General features: G+C 38.1%; 1 protein-coding gene across 1 annotated transcript in view; it reads left to right on the top strand.

Annotated features, from left to right (window-relative positions):
- CHN1 (chimerin 1) overlaps positions 1-21,218 on the top strand; it is a gene marked incomplete at its 3' end in the record, with an annotated part of 99,438 nt that overhangs the window by 17,412 nt on the left and 60,808 nt on the right. Inside the window, exons 2-5 of the mRNA XM_080347240.1 lie at positions 3,063-3,101; positions 7,217-7,272; positions 14,596-14,627; positions 15,470-15,583. Of these exons, the coding sequence (XP_080203366.1) occupies positions 3,063-3,101; positions 7,217-7,272; positions 14,596-14,627; positions 15,470-15,583 (241 nt within the window). The remainder of the gene's footprint in view (positions 1-3,062; positions 3,102-7,216; positions 7,273-14,595; positions 14,628-15,469; positions 15,584-21,218) is intronic.

Below are 21,218 nucleotides of genomic sequence, written 5' to 3' on the forward strand. Positions count from 1 at the left end.
CAGATCAAAATTCTGAAGAATGAAAAAACTGTCATTGGCTGGAATAGTGGGACATTGCTGAACATTTTCACTTTTAAAGGTTAGGAAGAGTATTCAGCACCAGCATCTGTCAGTTTGAAACTGGGCTGAGTTTGAAATTGCAATTTATGAACGTGGACAGTGCACTTGATCTAAAATGCACCTACTGAGGAGGTGCCTTCATGCTGGCGAAAGGCTCACCAACGCTGATAGGATCAGTTTATGGATTTATGTTTTCTGTAGTGCTCCAGACCTTTGGAGAAGAGCAGCTTTAAGCTGAATTGCATCTCATTTAAGCAGAAAGTAATAGTTAAGATAAAACATGATGCACAGATTGTAGAAAATTATTTTATCATGGAAACAGCAGAGCCGAGATACTGCGCTGATGGGAACTGTAGAAAATCTGAGAACTGACAGCATAGAGTTTATTGCGTTAATTAGAAAGTGGTGCAGTGTTAGTGAGAAAATGTATTTTGGGTTCAGCATTTTCTGTGGGTTTTTTATCATGCCTTACAGTGCTTTTTGGGTGCTTTGGATGCCTGATTGGAGATGCTGTATATGGAAGCCTATGTTACCAAAAATCCAGCCCTTTTCCTAATAAGGCATCTCAAAATACTGATGATGTGTTAAATGGGACCATGTCGATTAGTCTTTAAAAAGAGATAACTAAAAGACCGGTGTGATCTTTAGCTCATTCTATTTTGTCTTTGTGTAGTGGAGTGGTTTTAACAACAGAAACATTCTCCCGCAGAAACAAGCACTGCAGACGCTCTGATTCACCGTTGTTACTGTGCTGTACTTGCTGCTCTTGCTGCTACAGTGTTTTGTATCAGATAACTTTTTTTTCTTTTTTTTTTTAATCATAATAGAAATGACCTTTTGTTTTTTCATTACCTCATGTGGGATGGCCGGAGGGTATTCTCACAGTGTAAAGGCAGTAAAACTCACTGACAGATTTTCTAACAAAATCCTTGTGCACAGCTGCATAACATAAATCATTCCTTCCAGTTTCTGAAAGTTAAATGTTTGTTGTATGAAAGTTACTGCTGTTCTTGCCTGACTTTAACAAGGGTCGGAGTTTTTTGTTTTTCACTTTTACAATCATACTGCCCTTAGTTGTAACAATTATATGTCTTGAGTGTGAGCAAGTATAGGTTAGGCTGCCAAGATATCTGTATTTTCATAACAGTCAGCTCATAGTTTACAAATACAGTGTGTGTTGTCAATTTACAAATCACTTATTTGTAAATTCAGCTGGTGCATATGTTGCCAAAAAAAAAGACCATAGCAAAAGAAAATTCAGCGAGTGGGGTACGAGTTGTCTTCTGGGATTGAGCTCATTAGTTTTACTTACAGTTTTGTCCTTTGTCCAAGTGACATTGCCGTGCTAAGGATCACATTACAATGCTTCTGGAATGAATCGACTTGCACTGCCTTAATTAAAGGCATCAAAGTAGGAATGAATAACCATGGCTGCATCTGTTGCTGCTGATTTTCTTTCAGTGCCGTAGTGCAGTGCAGCCTGGGCTGCTGAAGGTCTGCGTGCAGATTTGAGGGGCTCTGGCCAATCTACTGGTAGTGCCTCTGCAGAACCTTTCAAAGATCAAACCCCATCATATTTTGGGGGATGGTAGTTTGAATAAGTGCTGCCTTAATAATAGAGTCATAATGAATCGTGTTTATAAAACCCACTAGCACCGAGGTAGTCCGTAAGAACTGTGCCGTCTGCATGCATAGTGCTAAAATACAGGGTGAAAAACGGAGCAAAATGATAGCTCAGGCAGGGCAGGGAGCCTGCTGGGTGGGTCTGGGCAGTTTATGCCAATTAAGCTAGAAAATATCTCATTCCACTAAGCTCTAAATTAGAGATATTTTGACATTACTGTAGGTGGCAGAGATGGACTAAAGCAAATATCTGAAGGAGGCAGATTGCTTATCATAAGGGGAGGCAAAACAATCCTTTCTCAGCTTCAGGCTCGGTTTTGGAAGCCTTAAGGACTCTCAAGTGGAGATGCCGCACAGGCCAAAATTGAAGGAACAGGTTCCCAGATTGCTTGAATTTGACATAACCTCAAAATAAAAACTAGAAATGAGGGATTTGCTGGGTGCAGCACATAGTTCCAGCGAGCAGACAACTGCAAACGGAGCTCAGAAATGGGTGCTGCGCTGAGAAGCAGCTTCAGACAGCGAGGCTGGCTGTGCAGCTGCCCGGGCGTCCTGTCTTGTCACCCTGTGAGGAGTCCTGAGCCCCTCACTAGCTCCAGGGTGGGTCAGCACAGCACCTTGCAGAGCACCGCGGTGCCCGGCAGTGTCGGAACTGGCGCTGGTCAGAGTGGAAAAGCAGGGCATCAGAGATGACGTTTGCAACAGAGCCCTGAGCCCAAAATGTCAGATCAGTTGTCAGCAAGTCATAAGGGAGACAGCACTTAGAATATGTTTGGATTATTTATCTATTTATTCTCTTCGATAATTAAAATTTGAAATTAGAAATATGCTGTTGCTTTTAATATTTACTGACTGCTTCCAAGCAGAGGTTGTACCTCAATATGAAAAACCCTTGCTTTCCTACAAAATATTTCGCAGTACTTACATACTCTGATTTTATTTTAGGAGTTGTTAATTGCTATCCTGAAGAGGAAAAAGCTAATGGCAGGAATAAATTGGATGAAAGCTGATTTATCACTGTATAAATTGACATTAAAAAAAAAAAAAAAATCCTTGTAGTGTAATTTAAAAGGGAACTTACAGATATATACATAGTAAAATAATATGCCTTCCCCCCCCCCAGGTATTTTGGCTTCTAATTTGCATGTTTGCCATTTTGCAAATGTATCTCTATAGCTTTTATTTTATCTGGCTAAAGAAAATACTTTTTCATGTTTTCAGTTTAAGTAAACTTTTAACAGGTTGTTCTATACTGTGATAGAAAAAATAATTTGGAATCTAGCTGCAATATTTATCTTAATCTGCAAGTGCTTCTGCAGGGTTATTTCTGTGTTAAAATGTTTCCAACAGAACATTAAGATTTGTCGTTTTTCTTTCAGATACTGATGAATACAGACCACCTGTTTGGAAATCCTACTGTAAGTATCTCAATGGATTATTTTTTTTCCAAGTCAGAGCTGAAAATGTTTCAGTTGGGTGCTTTAAAAGACTAATTTTTCTTTTCATCAGAATGTGAGTTAAGAAGCATCAAGGGGTCCATTGCTCTTCAGAGACAGGTGCAGTTGTTTATCCTTAAGGACAAGTGAATGCACATTATTTAGAGAAGTAGATTCTCTACACCTTACTCTAACATAAGTGCTCCCACTCCGGTGTGGGTCTGGCTTGTGTTGGTTTGGCTGCCTAGACTGGGGGTTGCATAAACTCTGTGCCTTAAAGCTGGTATCACTTGCAGAATTTTAGGGCTCCTGTGCATCACTGGAGCTGAGCCTTGAGCTGGTTAGAAAAACTCAAAATAAATAGTATCCCCCCAGAATTTTCTGGTGTAGTAAAATGAGAGCATTTGTTTGGCCTGGCATGCCAAATCACAAGTAGGTTTTTTTGCAGCCCTAACTAGAAGGAGCTGGTTTCCTACCAGCCTGCCCAGGCTCTGCCGCTCTTTGGTGTTAGTGATGTGCAGGGCAGAGGTCCCGGCCCCGTGCCCTGAGATCGGGGCGCCACTCCCTTGGGCATTTCATCACTTGCTGGCTTTCATTCCTAATTAAAAACAAACAAACACACACAAAAGAAACACAAAACCAAATCAAATAAAGCAAAAACAACAAAAAAGCCAGAACGCAACACACAAAAGCAACACCACCACTACAAACAAAAACCACCACCAAACTTACATGAACATTTTTTGTATTTCTAAATTTAAAGGGATAACCTGTTGTTTGTAATTGTTGATGGAGGTTCAGGGAGATTGAATGGAACAAGAGACAAATGGCATCGTAGCTTCCCACAGTGTCTCACCTCTAAATTCTAGTTCATTGTGGAGAGAAGAGCTAAGGTGCGAGACATTTTGATACTTAAGGAACCACAGAAAGGAGACAACTCTTCTGTTAAAGGCAGATTTCGAAAGCAGAATGTTTGTGTATTTAACATACTTAACAGTTTAGGGATGTCAAACTTACATTTGCATTTCTTTTGTATATATTCCCAGGCTTGGTGTCTTCAGGCTGGCTAAAGGGATTTGCCCAAGCAGCATTTCACATGATGAAACTGTGGCTCTACAAAGTTTGTGGAGAATTAGCAGCTGAATAAAATATAATTATTTCAGAAAGTTTTCCATCCTGCAGTGGGATATTCTTTACAATTGGAGACACTGGGTTTGTCTTAAAGTCTTGGTGAAAATGAGGGTTAGAAAGAAAGTACATATAAAAGAGCAGATTGAATTGTTTTTTTCAGCTAAAGCATATATAGTAGAATTAAATGAGCACTAGAAAAACAGCTTTTCTATCAGCTGCTTTTCTGTTAATAGCTCACAGAGGTTGGTTGTTTCTGTTCTGTCCCTGACATTGCCATCTGACATGTTCAAAAATTAGTGTTAGGCCTTACAAATCATAAGTCAGCCTTGTTTGGGTTAGGTTTCCAATTTTTGAGTTGTCAAAGTGATCATGAGTTACACAGTCAATATCTTCTATGCAATATGACCATTAGATGACTTCTGTAAATGAGAACATCTCATAATAAATTTCAGAAAGCTTAGGCTGTAAGTGAATAGTCAGATATTGTAAAATTTTTAGGAAAAATTACAGGAGTTGGCAAAACTGTATGTGCCTTAACAGTCTAGGAATGTCAGTGTTTCTTAAAATACAGTTATGTTAACTGAAGAAAATAGAAAGGCAACAAGTCTAAAAAAAGGCTGAAGACTTTTAATTTGTCCGCCTTCAGTGTTTTCTTTAAATGGATGATTTTGAACAGTTTTTAATAATTACCAACATATGCAATTGCTGTCATGCTGTCATGAGATGGCTGGGACCTTGGTCTGCTTGTGGATCTGGTGGCAAAGCCTGTCTGTGCCTTTTGAGTCATCACTTATTTTGCCAGTAGCTTGTCATGTGCCAAGTCAGACACTTACTATTAAAGAACTTTCACACAGAATGATTTGAACAAACTTTTTTCTTGCAGCAGGGGGCTAAAAGATAAAACTGAGACCATTTGGTCCTTGGTATTAAACATTGTTAGTCATTATTGCAATACTTGTGCATTTTACTCTCAGTTGTCAGCATTGCAAGTAAATCACAGCTCTATACCTTCTATGAACTCGGGGAAAGCTGATGCTTTGTTCAGTTTATTCCATGCTGTCATCTATAACAGGGTGATCTAACCTCTCCAATGCCAAATCCTCGTTGCAGCTTGCCAGGAGCTGAAGGCTCAGCTGCATGCAAATGTACATGTGGCCTCTGCACCATCACGGGTCACCATGGTGAACCCTTCCCATGGGTCAGAATTAAGCACAGGGTCATGAGGTTTGATTATTATATATTTCTGTCTCATGGTGGATGAAGAGGGATGTCTTGTTTAGCTTCCTTGGCAATAATTACAGCACGGAAGCTGGTGTGAACAGTTTGAATTGTATGCATCAATTAGAGGAGGAGGAATAGGCATCCTGGTTTGTAACTTAACTAGTCTGCCTGCTGTGCTTTTGACTGGAAGAGGAGAAAGATGCTGCCTTTGGAGAAGAGGAACTTCCTTCCAGAAAGTCTTTTCAAGCTAGCCTGAAGTAAGGTGGGAAGCAGTTCTTGGCTTTTAGGCATTTCTGCAGAGCATGCTGATTGCAAGTCACCACTGATCTTCCATGAAATTCAGAGAAATCCTTATTTGCTATATAATTTTTTTTTTTCTTCTTTAAAAGTTGACTCTACAGTTCTCAGACTTAGATATGGACAGGGCCCAGTGCCATCAAATGTGACGTTTACAGCAGAAGCTAGGGAATCTGTATGCTGGCGAAATAAATGGTCATGCAATGCTTGAAATGAAAATTATTGTTCTATATACTAGTATGTGATTCTTCATCACTAGCAAAAGTCATTTTTGTAGTACCAATACAGAAAGGTAAGGATTTTAGTAGTGTCAGGAAAAAAACATTAGTTTTTTTCTTTGGAACAAAGGGAGTGAATTTTTCTGTTTTATCTTATGATTGCCATATCGTTGGGCATCTCGCTATTTTCTCTATTCCCATGTAACTTAGCATATAAATACAGCATTTGTCAATGGAACAGGCTCATGATCAAAGAATAAGTGTAATGAAGTCAAATCTTACAGGTTAAATCAATGTATGGTTTTATAACCTGAAGAAGGTGACAGCACATGTTATTAGACCTTGGTGTTTAGTACTAACAATTGAAACATAATTTAATTTTAAAACATTACAATTCAAAATGTCCATTTTTTCAGTTCTAAAGTACTTTTCAAATACTAACTCAGTGTCGATAGTCTCATTTCGAAGGTGACTTGCCAAACCAAACTCCTTTTGGGATAGAAATTGACAGTCGCTCCTTTGGTATTATATTAGAATGTCTGCACATTAGTACCATTAAATTTACAACTGAATCCTTAAATTTATTCTGGCTTGATGAGGCTAATTTTAAAAAAAGAAAAAAAGGAGAAGGGAAAGTACTAGTAAGTGTGTGTATGTCATAGCTTGGACCTTAACTGTTACACTCTGCTGCACAACTCCTGATGTCTTTAGATCTGCAAATGCAAAGGCCATTTTTCTCCTTGTTCAGAAAGGTCATCAGTGACCTTCTGCAAAAGCAGAGGGTTTGATTCTGCAAAGTTCTGAACGATTCTTGTAAAGTCTTGACGTTTCAGGTGACGGAATGTGCGCCCAGCATAGTAGTGTGGGACTCCATCTGCTTACTGAAGGAAGTCTGAAAGCAGCCTGATTTGACATATAATAAAGTTTAATTTGCATTTATCATTAATCCTGTTCTGATCTGCCTGAGGGAAACTTGACTGGTCTCACCTAGTTCCTCCCTTGTACTTGCTTGATTAATTGTAAAGATAATCAATAATCCTGTTTTAGCTAGCGACGTTCTTTTTCCTGATCTCTTGTAAGTAATTTTTGAGACCTTGACATATGTATTCTTGCACTGACTTACAGAAAGTCGTCTTTATTTAAACAGCAATATTTAATGTTAGAATGCTTAACTTCTAACTTATACAATGATTCTGTATTAATCAGAATTTAACTTCTGCCTTCTCCCAGTGTACCAGTTGCAACAGGAAGCTCCTCATCCCAGAAGGGTAACCTGCACTCGTGAGGTGGGTATTGTAAAGGTTCGATTTTATAGAGTCCAGTAATTCCAAGTCTATACTTCATAGCGTGCAACCCAAACTGTGGTTCCCTGGGACACTGGTGCTGTGATTGTAGTAAGTACCCTTGGGGGCACTGGTATCTGGAAATCTCTTTGATCTAAAAGATGAATTAAAAAGCATTTTGTGTACAGCGTTTTCACCTGAAAAGCATTTATTGGCTAAATTTTCTTAGATACACAGAAACATGCCTTTTCTCCTCCTTTTTGGGTCATAAATTCGCAGAAGGAAGAGCAGAACTGGAGAGGGGAACTGTGCACCTGTACGTACACGTCACTGCTAGATGCATGCAATAAATCCACAGAGGCAAGGCTGAAACCTTCCCTGGTGCTGTTATTGGCATTGTAGTACTTAAGACTCATTAATACTAGCAGCTAAGCTATGCAAAGCCACAGATTTTTAATGATTCAAAGAGTAACAACGGGATCCCATTGATACACGGTGATACAGAAGCACCTGCTCACAGGGTTGGTTGTTGAGGCAGACACCGAATTGCCAGCATGCCCTGAGCTACCGTCCAGCCGAGCAGCACCTCTCCAGAGCTGCCGTGCTGCAGGTTTCACTGATACCAAACGTCCCTGCCAGCAAGACTTTACTCATGACTGCATCTCTCTTGCAGCTTTGGTTAGGAACCTGGGAAACATTAATTTCAATTTCAAAAATACTGAAATGTTAAGCTTGACTTACAAAACACAGTTCTTGCTGAATAACCACTGAAAGTTATGACATTGCTGCAATAAAACTTCAGCATTTTTATCCGGTGCCAAGAGAGAGGAAATTAATCTTTGAAGTATGTTAGTCACTTTGACATAGTATTAAATACAGAGGGACGTAGCACTGTCAGGAACATTAATAGCTTACAGCGTAGATCACAGGGAGGATAACTTTACAGAATTAAACAGATGTTTCTCTGTCATCTTTTCAAATGCCCAATTGTGATTCTGCGAAGTAGTCTGTCAATTTTTAAGATAAAAAGTAGAGATTTAACACAAGTGAAATATTGCATTTAGTGGAAGCACCCTTGTTTTCCTTTGTTAATCTGATAGATTTGTATTTTTATTAAAGGTTGCACTTAAGCAAGACATAGCTATAGGAAAGAACAATACATGAATTTTTCAAGAAGCATAGTAGCAAAAGGTTTTAACCAGTGTTTCTATTGTTAATGAGTGTCCAAGCAGGGGTATTCTTGTTAAGGTGGTTGTGCATATATCTTCGGTATATCAAATAAGGTGGGATGGAGATTTGCAGAAGAGATCGATAGAAGATCTGAGCTGTGAAAAACTGGGAGGTTTTCCAATTTTTTATCCCCATTGCAGCATTATTAGGAAGATTCTCTTCTATGTTGTGTGTTCTCTTCAATTAGATTAATATACAAAATATCTGAAGTCTTGTAGGAGCTTAGTCTTCTAATAGAGGTTTGTGATTTTACAGCGATTGTACAGAGTGCTCACCTGGATCAGATGAAGTATTTTATTCCTTGCCTCCAGTGGATTGTGTTTATCGTTGTTAATTGCTGTTGAATAGCTGTTTTTTCCTTCCTCTCCTCAAAAGTATTTCACTGGTGGAAGAAGTGCTAGTATGTGTGTGAGTATATATGTGCATATTGTAGAATGTATGTGGGGGTTTTGGTTTGACTGTTTGCTGAGGTGCTGACACTGCCTGTACAATCACTGTAGTCTTTTATTTGCTGAGTCTCATCTCAGAGCCCTGCTATGGTTTACTTTTGTAATGACAGACTTTCTGATGTTGCGTGCTTATAAAGTTGCCTGGCACTTGTGGTGATGTGTGACAATTCTTCAGTTTCTTCAGTTAGATACTTCGAGAACCTCTGTTGTGAATGTTTGTCACCGTTTAATTGCACTAAGAAAAGGCAACAGGAGAGCAAAGAGAGGCAAAGAGAGGACTTGCAAGTTGGAAAAAGTTAAAAATGTTTTCCTAATGCTACTGATAAAATAGAGAAAATAATATAAAATATACAAACCCAATATTGAATTCCAGGCTGCACTGCTCTGGCAGCTGCAGGATAGGCACCTGCAAGTCCTGGGTTGGACTCTGCAGCAAACTGGAACTGAATTCAAGGATGCAGGGTCTGTCACTAGGCCTCAGATCGCAGGGACCGCAGGCAGAGTCCTCCTCAGATGCCAGCCATAGTCAAAGAGAGCGAGACCCTCGTGATCTCCCACTTTTATATGATGTATGATGTGGATGGGATGCAATACTTAGTTGGTCAGTTTTAATCACCTGTTCAGTTCGCTCCTCCTTGCAAATACGTGACGTGTATTCTTATCAGCGGCCTTGCATTCCCTTGCTATGTCTACCAAAATATGTACCCAACTTGAGAAAAGGGCAGTTACTAAGAAGAACTTAGCTGAAAGGAAAATTGACTAAAAGATAAACTTGTCTTGTTTTTAACAAAACCAGGACAATGTTTTAGTTCTTGCAGAATTAGAGCCTTCATTTTTTCTTTTACCTTTTGGTTTCTTTAAACAACAACAACCACAACAAAACATAACAGAAATGAACAGAAATGTAAGGAGTGGGAAAGTACCAGCACAGTTAAGGAAATCTTACAGCAGATAATATAATGATTGTAACTGTTTTGCTTGTTGACTGCACAGTGCATAGGTACCCCGTAGCCAGGGAGAAACTGTAAACTGATAAAGAGGTCCAACTAAGTCAATAAGATCTGTTGGCATTATATGTTGTGCTAGTTTAACTGCAGAGAAGTGCTTTGGGGTCTTTTTGCCCTTGGTGATAAGAAGTCACAAGCAAATTTTATACTAAGTTCTCCTTCGTTGTATTTCTCAGAATACCATTAGCCTATCTAGTCATATAAAGCAGATACAAAGGTGTATACAATATCTGAAAATGGAAAATGTCTCCTGCCTCTTGGAGTGCTGGTAATCCTTCAGCTATTGATCAGATCCAGATTGTATTCTCTTTAGAACCAGAGACCTACTTTTGCCAGCCAAATGTAAAAGCATTTGGGTAAAGCTGCTTCAAATACAAATCACACTGGCCACTATAGTTTTCTTATCCTTGTTATCACTGAATTTTAATACTGATAATTATAGAATTTTATTAGCTATTATACAGGTGGCAAATTGAAAAGTTGGACTGTTTTAGGGAAGAAAATTTACTGTGGGTGAGTGGTGTGTCCTGCATGAACTTGTCATCCAAGAACTTTGGGAGGGTACCTGAACGTATTGCATCCCTATAGAGAGAGGTGCTCCTCTGTCTGTCTGTTAATGGGGGATTGGTGAAAGTACCACAAGCCATCAAAACACTCTGCTATGTTCTGTCATAATTGAAGAAGGAAATGCAACACATTAGTGCCTATAATAGCATATTTCTATGAATTTATTCCGAAACAAGATTATAACATATGACAAACTTTAAGTATAAAACTTCCCCTGTGCCAGAGGGAACAAAAAAAAGAAGAGAGAAATTCTGGGTTTTAAAATAGCTTCATCCCAGCCCCTGAACTGCAGAATAAACCTGTTTCTGCACCATGAACATTGTTGTAGAAACTGAGAAATAAAATCTGCAGGTTTCAGAAACTAGTGAGGATTGAACTAAATAAAATAGAACTATGAAAGAATCAGTTAGTTGCAGGTATTTAGCTGTGGAACAGAACATATTAAATACACATTTTCTCATTAAAGAATCCATTTGCCCAAGAAAACCTCTTTGAAGCTTATTTTTACCTAATAAAGGTAGAATTGAAGGAATACATTATCAGTGTGCATTTTCCTACTTCTGCATTAATTCATTATAACGCAGGTAAATGTTTTTCGTTCCGAGTATTGAACAATTCATGCAGCTGAGCCAGTTCTAAAGTGAAAATACATTCAGCAAGCGGTAACATGTTTAACCTTTCTTTCTGATCTCAGCCTCTTCTGCTATTGTTGAGCTTTGTGATCTGCTCACTCTCAGCTGGGTTTCTGTTAGCAGCCATGCGTGAGTCAGTGGGGAGCAAAATCTTTTCCTAAGTGGTTAAATTATTCAGCTGTATAAACAAATTCATAAATATTAGGAAGAGGATTTTGGTCCACAGAACATCAGAGAGGTCAGTAGGAGGGAACAACATGTAATTCAGTAAGGTATTAGCACGTAATGTGCTCCTCTTGCCTTGTTGAATTCCACTTGTTGACATAAGCAAGAGTGGTGATTAGGGGAGAAAGCACTTGTTAAAGAATAACTGGAAATCACACTGTAAAAAACCCAACCTTTTATTTGAGGTGCAAAGGCATGTGTTGTACAAGTTCTGATACTGAGAGGTGTATTCAACACAATGACCTACTTAACATGAAATGCTTCTCAAATACAGAGAATTTCTGCTCTGTTACACCAGTTTCATATCAGAGCAACACACAAATTAGTGGAGTTACCCTGATGTAAAAAAAGTGTTGCATTCATTCGGGATTTTTTTATTGTCAAGGTGCAGCAGAGCCAAGGTTTTTAACACTGTTATGATGTTCATTTGTAAAGCTGATGATTCCATAACATTTTAAGGATGTTTGACTTCTGCATGAGGCTTACATTAAAATTGTAATATTGTTTGTCCAATTAATATTGTATTACCTTCCTGGAATTTGTAATTGTTGTGTACATAATCTTTTATATACACATGTGCACATGCAGGCATATTTAGGGCATCCTTGACTGCTATATGAAGGCACTCAATGATAAATTTGAAATAACTATGTATGAAAAATATCAAACAGACATATGAGGGAGATATTTAAAATCATGGGCCTTTTCGGTCCTGTTACAAGGTTTCATCCTAATTCAGTGCTAGCCGTTAACAAGCCTGTTAACGACATCTCTATGTAGTCCTGTGAAAATGGCCTCTGTCAGTGGCCAAGAAACAGAGCATGGACTGGGCACGTAGAATGCATGTCCTTGTTAGAGCTGTTCTCAAAGATGGCTTTATCTGTATGATATTCAACCAGAATGATTTCCCAGCTTTCATTGTAACTAACCTCTTTTCTGAAGGAATAGCTACAGTAAGGCACTTGCCACCTTTGCCCCATTTATCTCTTTGTAAATTTGGTTTCATTGGCCTCATGTCTTAGTTTGAAAAAAATCGGAAATGAAGCAATGGTGCATATCTCACTGACTTTTGTGTTTCTTGCAGATATAATAGTGACACCTGAATCTTTCTTGTGGCCTCTGCATAAGTGCTATACAAATAAGAACATTGAAAACAAATACCTCACAATTATTTTTCTTTTTTTTTTCTTTTTCTAAGTTAAAAGCAGTTTTTAAAACTGAGCCAAACATAGGCTAAACAAACAGCAACAGGGATTTTTGCCCTTAAATAAAGAGCCCTGAGAAGTCACAAGACAGCATTCAGCTGATCTTTGCTTGATATAGAGAATATGAAGTAGCTAAGGCTGCCTTTACTCGTACTCAGCAATACTTTGGTCCAAAAATACTGCCAAATCAGAAAGAAACAAGCAAACAGTGTTACACGTTGACATTAATACTGAAGTATTGTGAGTTGGCAAAACTGATCAGTAGAGACTCAATGTTAACAGAAGTGGTTATTTTCCTCTCTACCTCCACATCCACTGAGATGAGCTGCAAACCCAGTTACAATTGCCTGAAAGTCCAGCAGAGCTTTTCTTTGATGCTTTGCTTGAGTCATCTGCCAGTTCACATTTTCACACAGAATATAATATTATAATTTGGTTTAGGATTTGTAAGTACTCTGAAGATGGACTATCACATTACTAACGCATTTCTGAAGTGGAATGCTTTTGCCTATGTAAGTTTTCCAGTTCTGTCCTATATAAATTCACTGTATTCACTGAGATAAACATAAAATCTCAGTAGACAGACAACAAAATCTTATTCATGACAGGATTCTTTTTTTAACAACTGCCTGAGACTGGTGTCTTGTCTTGAGGATTTTAGTTAGGAATTGTTGCAAGTTTGTGTAATAACAACAATGAAATGTTTTCACTTTTTCTCCATTCACATTGCTATCTTCATATTGAAGAAATACCCTACATTTAACAAAAAAAAAAAGAAAAAAGTAAGACTTTTTAAAAATTTTTTTGAGTGATTCAGCCTCTTCAGGCCCTTTGAAAACAGTTACCACACCAGTCAACTCTCAATTGCCGTTATGTAGGAAAAGGAAATGCTTTAGAACATTATAAATCTTGACAGCAATTGTATGATTTTTCAGAAGTGATTAAAGATCAGAGTAGCTTTTTATTTGCTGGGAATGGGAAAGAGTTGTCATTAGACTGTACACTGGGGTGTATTTTGGTTGTTTTGGACATCTGAAATCCTTATTTATACTCCACTGAGCTAACTAGAGAGTGTGAATTTATTTTTTTTTTTCCTGAAAAGATGGAAAAAAGAAACGAAAGTGGCAGCTTACTGCGAGTATTTTGTGGTTTGTTATAACTGGATCATTTTATACTCTTGTAGTTCAGGTTTATATAGTTGTTGATTTTTACTCCCCAAAGGGTTTCCTCCGTTAAATTTAGCAAGGAGGGATAATCTGGTGGTTTATTATAGATGATTGAGCTGGTTTCTGGTCTGCAGTTCCTCACTTGTCTATAAACTTTCTGGACAACTGCAGATGAGCTACTTTTTACTTTGAAATACTTGGCAGGCAGGTCGTGTTCTGACACCCTTGCACGCTGTGTGCCTTTGCACTGTGTGGTCTCCGGGCACAGGTGGGCTTGAGTTACCCAGCATGACACCTGCAGACCTGCTGGTGAGTCCTTCAGGTGACACTACAGGTCACACAGGTCAGTGAAGTCAAAGGGTGCAGGACTTGGGCACTTGTTGATGATGGTTTTATCTGCCACTTGCCCTCTCAGGGGATATAGTTTTGGGATGGAAGATAACTTGTAAACGTATGAGTTTTAGAGGTGTTTCACTGCATTAGCGTACTTAACAATATAGTACGCTTACATCCATGAAATTAATCTTTTGTTTCCCCTTTTTGGCAGTTTGTACAAGCAATACTTAATGCCATCAGTTTGTATTAGCAGAGCTCCAAGGATGACGTGATCCAAACAGCTCATTCTTTTTCACTCCAAGCCATTCAGAAGTGCAGTGTGTTTCCTAAAGGCCTGCCTTTGGTTTCCCTGTATGCCACCCACAGGGAAGATCCTGGGATGGTAAATTATTTTTGTCTGTACTTTCGCATTATATCCTTTTCTATTTTTAATACCTTATTATGGACACCGCGCGTACTGTATGGATTCGCTTGTTATGAAACATTACAGTTTCTGTTGTTTCTTTTAGGTAGAGAACAGACCCAAATATTATGGGAGAGAGTAAGTAACATACATCTCTGAAAGTGGTTTATCTGAACATGTTAGTTGATGATAGTTACAGAAAAGGTTGTGAGCGTTTGCTCTGGGTGCTTTGTTTCTTCTGTGTTTTACAGCAATCTGTCTTGCTCACCATCAGATTATTATTGCAATACTGTCACTTTTGCCTGCCTGAAATTATAACTACATTTTCTGATGGATAGGGGTATCATTGAGTGCTACCTTAAGTAGGAAAAACCTGTGTCTGTACTTTCAAAGGGTTGTCTTTTTGTACCCCCACGTCCAGTTGGCTTTTGCCAATGCAATATAAGTCTACAGTATATATATGAGTCTTCTGTTACAGACTGCTAAGGTGAAGATGGATAGATTTAACATGGGGAAACAAAGCAGATCTTATTTGTGGTTATTTTGGTAAAAGATGTGTAGTATTGCTAAGTTATTACACCAGTAATTAATGAGATTATTTGCAATCCCCAAGTTTTTAGCAAATTGCCATCATATTCCTGAAAGCTGCAAAACGTTGCATTGCATGCCACTGGCACGAAACATGTGAAGCCAGTAGGAGAAAATGGGTTTATTTCCACATATTAAATTGATAGAGGGAAATTTTAAAAGCAATATTTTTTTTTTTCATAGATATTGTTTCATAGAAATTTTAAAAACCATTTAAAGTGACTTCAAATGCAGGTGTAAAGGGGGATTAATTTGCGCTGTAGATTCCTGCAAATCAGTCATTTTTATGTTTGTTCTTTTTTTAATTACTGTGGTTGATGGCTTTTAAAATAAGAGGAAAAGGTAATTTAAAAGTGGAAAGGCACATGTTTCAAGAAGTCTTTGTTTCTTAGATTCCATGGGATGATCTCAAGGGAGGAAGCTGACCAATTATTAAGTGTTGCAGAGGGAAGTTACCTCATTCGTGAAAGCCAACGGCAACCTGGAACCTACACTTTGGCATTAAGGTTGGTAATTAATATTTCATTTTAAAATTTATAAAATATTCAAAAGATTGTACTGTGTTGTTGACCTTAGTAATAAATGTCCTTGTGATTGTCTTAATTTTTTTAAAAAATCAAGGTCAGCATTTAATGAACTGGTACTTTTTTACCCTAGTTACAGATTGGTATCTTTAACCTTATCTGACCCTTTCTGAAGTGCTAACATTCATTATTGTTTGCACCACCAGGATAATACCAATTGTGTTTTAGCTCGTGGTGCTTTATTTTGCTCTTCTGCTGTTACAGATGTGACCCCACATAGACATTGGCGGAGCAGGCAGTCAAGAAATAAAAGGCATCTTATGGGTTGACATGATGAGTCTGCCGTGTGGGTTACTTGCTAGCTAACTGTTGCTGAAGAGCAGTTAATTCTCTCCAGTCCCTCTGTGGGATGGCCATGAAATCAGGAGTTGTTTTTGTCAGCACACCTGTTAGCTAACAATGTTTGCAGATCTGTTTCCTTGCTCTGCAAAATTCTGGCAAGTGGATCAGTTATAAATTAAAAAAAAAAAAACAAAAACCAAAACTAAAAAAGAACTTAAATAGTTGTAAGTTTTAAATAGTTGAATTGCTTTTAAGGTAATAGAGGTTATGTTGGCCTGAGCTCTACACCTAAGTACTCAGATAGGAGATGGTAATTATTAGCAATGTTTTAAATCTAAGTGGGACAGGAGAACACTGAAGGAAAAGATGCAGTTATTGAAAATTTTATATGGGTAAAATAAGATTACAATTAAAATAGGAATATAATGGTATAATAGGTTGTGATGAATTAGTTTTCTTTTTTGGGGAGTGGAAGGGAATGTGTTTTATTGAGATATTTGTTTCTGTAGTATATTCCAGATAGAAACATTATTGGCATTGACACTGGTTTGCATTAACAGTCTCCATAAATTGCTGTGGCTTATTAGGGTCTAATACTTCATTTCATCTACTTCTGTTCTTGCAATATTCATTTAAAGCTAAAAAGAAAACAGTTGTCTTAACCCCTGGCTTGAAGACAAAGCACTCCTGCCCCTGCTCTTGATGGATTTTTATACCCAGTAGAAAAGAGAATGGATACTGTTCATGATCAATTCAAGCAACAGTTTCAAATGATAGCAAAGCTGTTATCATTGATTTATTTTGAGTAAATTCTGCGTTTGGTAAAACACCTCAGAATCTGAAACTGCAGTGTGTTGCAGCCATTTTATTCTATTTAAGCGCTAGCTGGATGACTTGTTCATTAAGGGCAGTGGCCTTGGTAGCTGGTCACCATCCCACAGCAAGTAACTCTGTGTCGTCTTGCTGTTGGCCTTTCAAGTGTATGGATGAGTGTCTTTGCTGTTGTGCCTTAGCTGAAAGCTCTCAGTGAACTGCAGCACTGTGTTGTCCACACAAGGGAATTTTACCACTGAGATTTCTTTTTCTCTCTACTAGGAAGTGTAGCAGAAATATCCATTGACTGGAGCCAGAGTTTTACCCTGTTTCCATTTTTACCCTCCCTGCGATAAGTATGCAGAATATACCTATTGGCCAATATTCCCACTGAGTGTGCTGCTGACATGCTAGCATCTCTTAAAGACTGGGTAATTTCTGTGGTCTGTTTGTTCATCCTGACTGCAAGAAGTTTGCTGTGATTGCTATGATGAGTTTATGTGATTTTACCTGTAATTTATAGAATTTTTTTGAGACCATCATTTGCATTTGTGTCTCTACACTGCCAGACAGCAAAGGTAGCTCTGTCTGCAGCTTAGGTAATCCCAGTAGGAATTCAGATCATCTCCATGGCCAGACATGGACCTTGTCAGCAGGGTGGTTTGTATGGGCAAAACTTTTCCAAGTTCTATGGAAGACTTTGACTTCAGGGTCTCTGATTTCACCCCTACTTTTCTAACTGTGTGGTTCAGTTTGATCTTTCCATACTAAGCTTAAATGCCACTCTGTGATTCAAGCAGCCGTTAAGTTTAAGATCACTTCTGTATCATTTTCACGTTTCCTTCTTTACCTTTGTTTTACCCTTTAGAAGGTGTGGGAGGAAGGGAAATTTGGTCAGCTGTTAGTTCTTTTATAAAGAAATAGATGCAAAACAAGTTTCACAGGATTTTACAAAGTTAACCCAGCAATGCTGAAGAGGCGCTCTGATCCTGCAGTGAGTAACAGAATGACAAACATAAAATGGCATAGGAAAGGTAAAAACATATCCATGTTTTCTGTTGGTTTTTCAGACATGCTTTGGAAAACAAATGGAAAGTGTTGAGTATAATTTAGATGCTCGAGGGCACCCATTGACTGTTGACATAAATACTTGCTTCCTTCTGTATATCCCCTCAGTCTGTATCTCACTGTATGTGTTTGTTGCCTGACTTGTCTGTCTTTGGCAGTCTTGTCAATTGTGATTAGGACAAATTGGAAACTACGTGTGAAGTGTGATTGCATTGTAAAATCCCAGTCCATCAAGACCTAAATGCCTTGTGGAAAGACTGGGTAGGATGAGCTGCTGTTGAGATTGAGACAGAGTTGTTGCCTGTCTTGTAGTTCCTGGTCCTTCTGCTGGGGGCAGGCAATTCAGTGGCACAGAGGGCTCAGCACCCCAAGCTCTGGCAGATGTCACCCTCCTATGTCTGTGCCAGTGTGGCTGGGAACCCTGACAACCCAATGCATCCAGTTGTGAAGTGCAGTTTAGTGAAACAGGATCATAACCCTTTCTGTGGCAAGGTATGGTGTCTCTGTAATGAAGTATTTCCAGTCTGCAATGGAAAAAACAAGTTTATTGTGTTTTGTCCTGAGTACCTAAACCAGCCCATTCCTCAAATCGTCATGGAACGCTTTGAATGCTACATTTGATTGCACCAGCTATTGTAGCTGATGTCTAAAATGTCAGTGTTATGTTCACATCAGACATTGGTGAAGTTGTTTTGAATTTAGTTCCAATTGTAGTTCTGTTTTGTCTAATATTTTGGTTTGGTGTTAGTGGTAAAGGCCCCATCCCTGGAAACACTCCCAGATCAGGCTGGATAGGGCTCTGAGCAACCTGATCTAGTTGAAGATGTCCCTGCCCATGGCAGAGGGGTTTGACTAGATGACTTCAGAAGGTCCCTTCCAACTTGAACAACTATATGATTCTATAAGGCCCTGCATCCTCAGAATTCAAAAAGGAAGATATCCTGGTGTTTGTTGTGTGATTTATTTTATATTACAGTTTATTTAATCAACTTCAACATCAGCTATCTGCTGTGTTGCTAAAATTTCTAACATAGTTAAATTGGAAGTTAGAAAAAACACTAAAATAAAAAAGTTTGGCTACAAAGCAAGCTAAGTGAGAGATAAAGGTAGAACTCAGATAATTTATCATGACTGCCCCAACATTGTCTAACATTCGTGAATACATCATTTTCTATTCTGCAAATCTGATAGAGATTATTGAACCCTAGCTCAACTTTGTAAAGTATTCATCTTCTTCTGGACTTACTAAAGATCACCTCATGGAGGGTTATATTATAAGTGGAAAACAACCACAGACAACCCCATTCTCTAATTCTGTTTCTATCCTCATTGCTTATTCCCTTCTAGAGTGTACTTACATTGGGCATCTTCTGGAGATATTCAGATTGTCTTTGTTCTGCACTGAAGATTTCCGCTTGTTAAATGACTTTATCTTTCTAGAAGACTAAAATGTTAACATGACAAATCATAACTCCTTTGTAGGCAGACAGAATTCATAGTTATAAAAACATGTTTTTGTGAAATCTGGAACAGATTGGACAATCGCACTAGGCTACAGACTTCAATTACAGCCAAAATGCACAGAATGCAAATGCAGTTGGTGCATGAAGGTTCTTTTATGGACTGTTCTAACATGGCTCTTCTGCATCTCACTTCTTTTTAGTTTATTCTAAGAGATGTCTTAAGTTATAATAAATTGGGCAGATCTGAGAAGAGATCGGGGTAATTGTTTGCAAAGAGTTTCTCCCCGGTTTTATATCTGTTATTGTGTTAGCAAGTTCTCTGACTATGAACACACTGGGTCAGATCAAAGGACCTGTTCATAGTCCAGTATCTACCCTTTGGTAGCTATTAATAGCAGACATTGAAAAAAAGTGTAAAAAAACAAGATGAACATGTAGTAGTAGTTCTCTGGTGTGCTCTTTCGGCCTCTGAAAATTTGCAGTTCAGGGACTACTGAGCAGAATTTGTTACCTTTGCTATTTTTTCAAGCTTTGGAGGGAGAGATTTTTTTTTTTTTTTTAATTTTATTTATTTTTTTTTTGTTTAGTGATTTTCTGAGCACATTTTTGAACCCTTGTAGACTTTGCTGTCTGCAACTGTAGCGTGAGTTCCGTGCCTTAACTAGGTTTTACGGGAAGCAGTGTCCCCTTTTGGAAGGTTCCATCTCACAATTTTATTTGATGCTCCTTAGTTTTTGTATTATGAGAAACAGTGAACAATTGATCTCCATTTACCTTTCCTATGCCACTTGCATCCCCCTTCTTGTTCTCTTTATAGGTCGATGAGTCCTAGGCCATACATTCAGGTTTTGTAATGAGGCTGTTCCATACCTCTCATCATCTCTGTCATCTTTCTCGCTGCCTTTCTCTAACTCTGCGATGATCTTTTGGAGATGAGGGGGCCAGGACTGCACATCCTGTTCAGGATGAAGTGGCCCATGGAGTTTTCTTTCTTTGTTCTCTGAACCTTTATAAATGATTTTTGACCACTGTGGAGGATTAGGCTCTGATGCTTTTATAGACCTAGCTTTAGTAAATCAAAAGGTCTTGTTCTTGAGCTGTGCTAGCTACAGACACAGCCTAGCACCGATTAAATGACCAAATATAGGACAGGACAAATAATAGCTTTTGCAGGCTTTGCCAAGGCAGTTAAATATTCTTAGTACAATGCTATAGAATAGTTAACAGAGTTCAAAGAGGAGATTTTGAATATTTTCTTTAATAAGGTAGAAAAAGTGATTCTTACCCACAAAAACTTTTCAGTTATTAAGGTTGTCGGTGAGTTGCTATAAAATCTGCTTTCAACTTACATAAGAAGCTGCATTTTGATCATCATCTGATGAGCTATTTTTGTCTACTTTCATCCATTATTGTGCAATTAATTTGCATCATTATTCTTTTTAAGATATATTAGCTTTTAAATCTAAATTTGAAACAAAAGAGGTTTTGTGTTCAGAAAACAAATTTCTCTGAATTTGTTACAGAGTAGAAGTATGTTCTCAGGGAAAAAGGAAATGAGAATTTAAATGTTGTTTTAAGTGTATGAGTTTGGCTAAATATTCAGAGCTGTCCTTCAAATAAAGTTGATGCTCAGAGCCCAAGAAGGCCTGTGAAATTGTATCAGTTCAGATACCGGATAAAAGAAAATGAAGCATAAACACAAATGAGAGCAGTAAATCGCACCCTACTATATTTAATGCCTGTACTTAATAATGGATATGGTTTCCCATAGCTTATTAAAAAATATTTAAAAAAGAAAGAGCATAGCAGAATTCACAGATGTTTACTAATTGATTAATCAGAGAATTCCACTGAAACTTTTTGCAACCCTGAGATTTAAAAAAAGTTACTAACAAGAATATTTTTTTGTAGGTATACATGTGTGTCCATAC

Source organism: Nesoenas mayeri (assembly GCF_963082525.1).
Source record: "Nesoenas mayeri genome assembly, chromosome: 6".
NCBI classification, from domain to species: Eukaryota; Metazoa; Chordata; class Aves; order Columbiformes; family Columbidae; genus Nesoenas; species Nesoenas mayeri.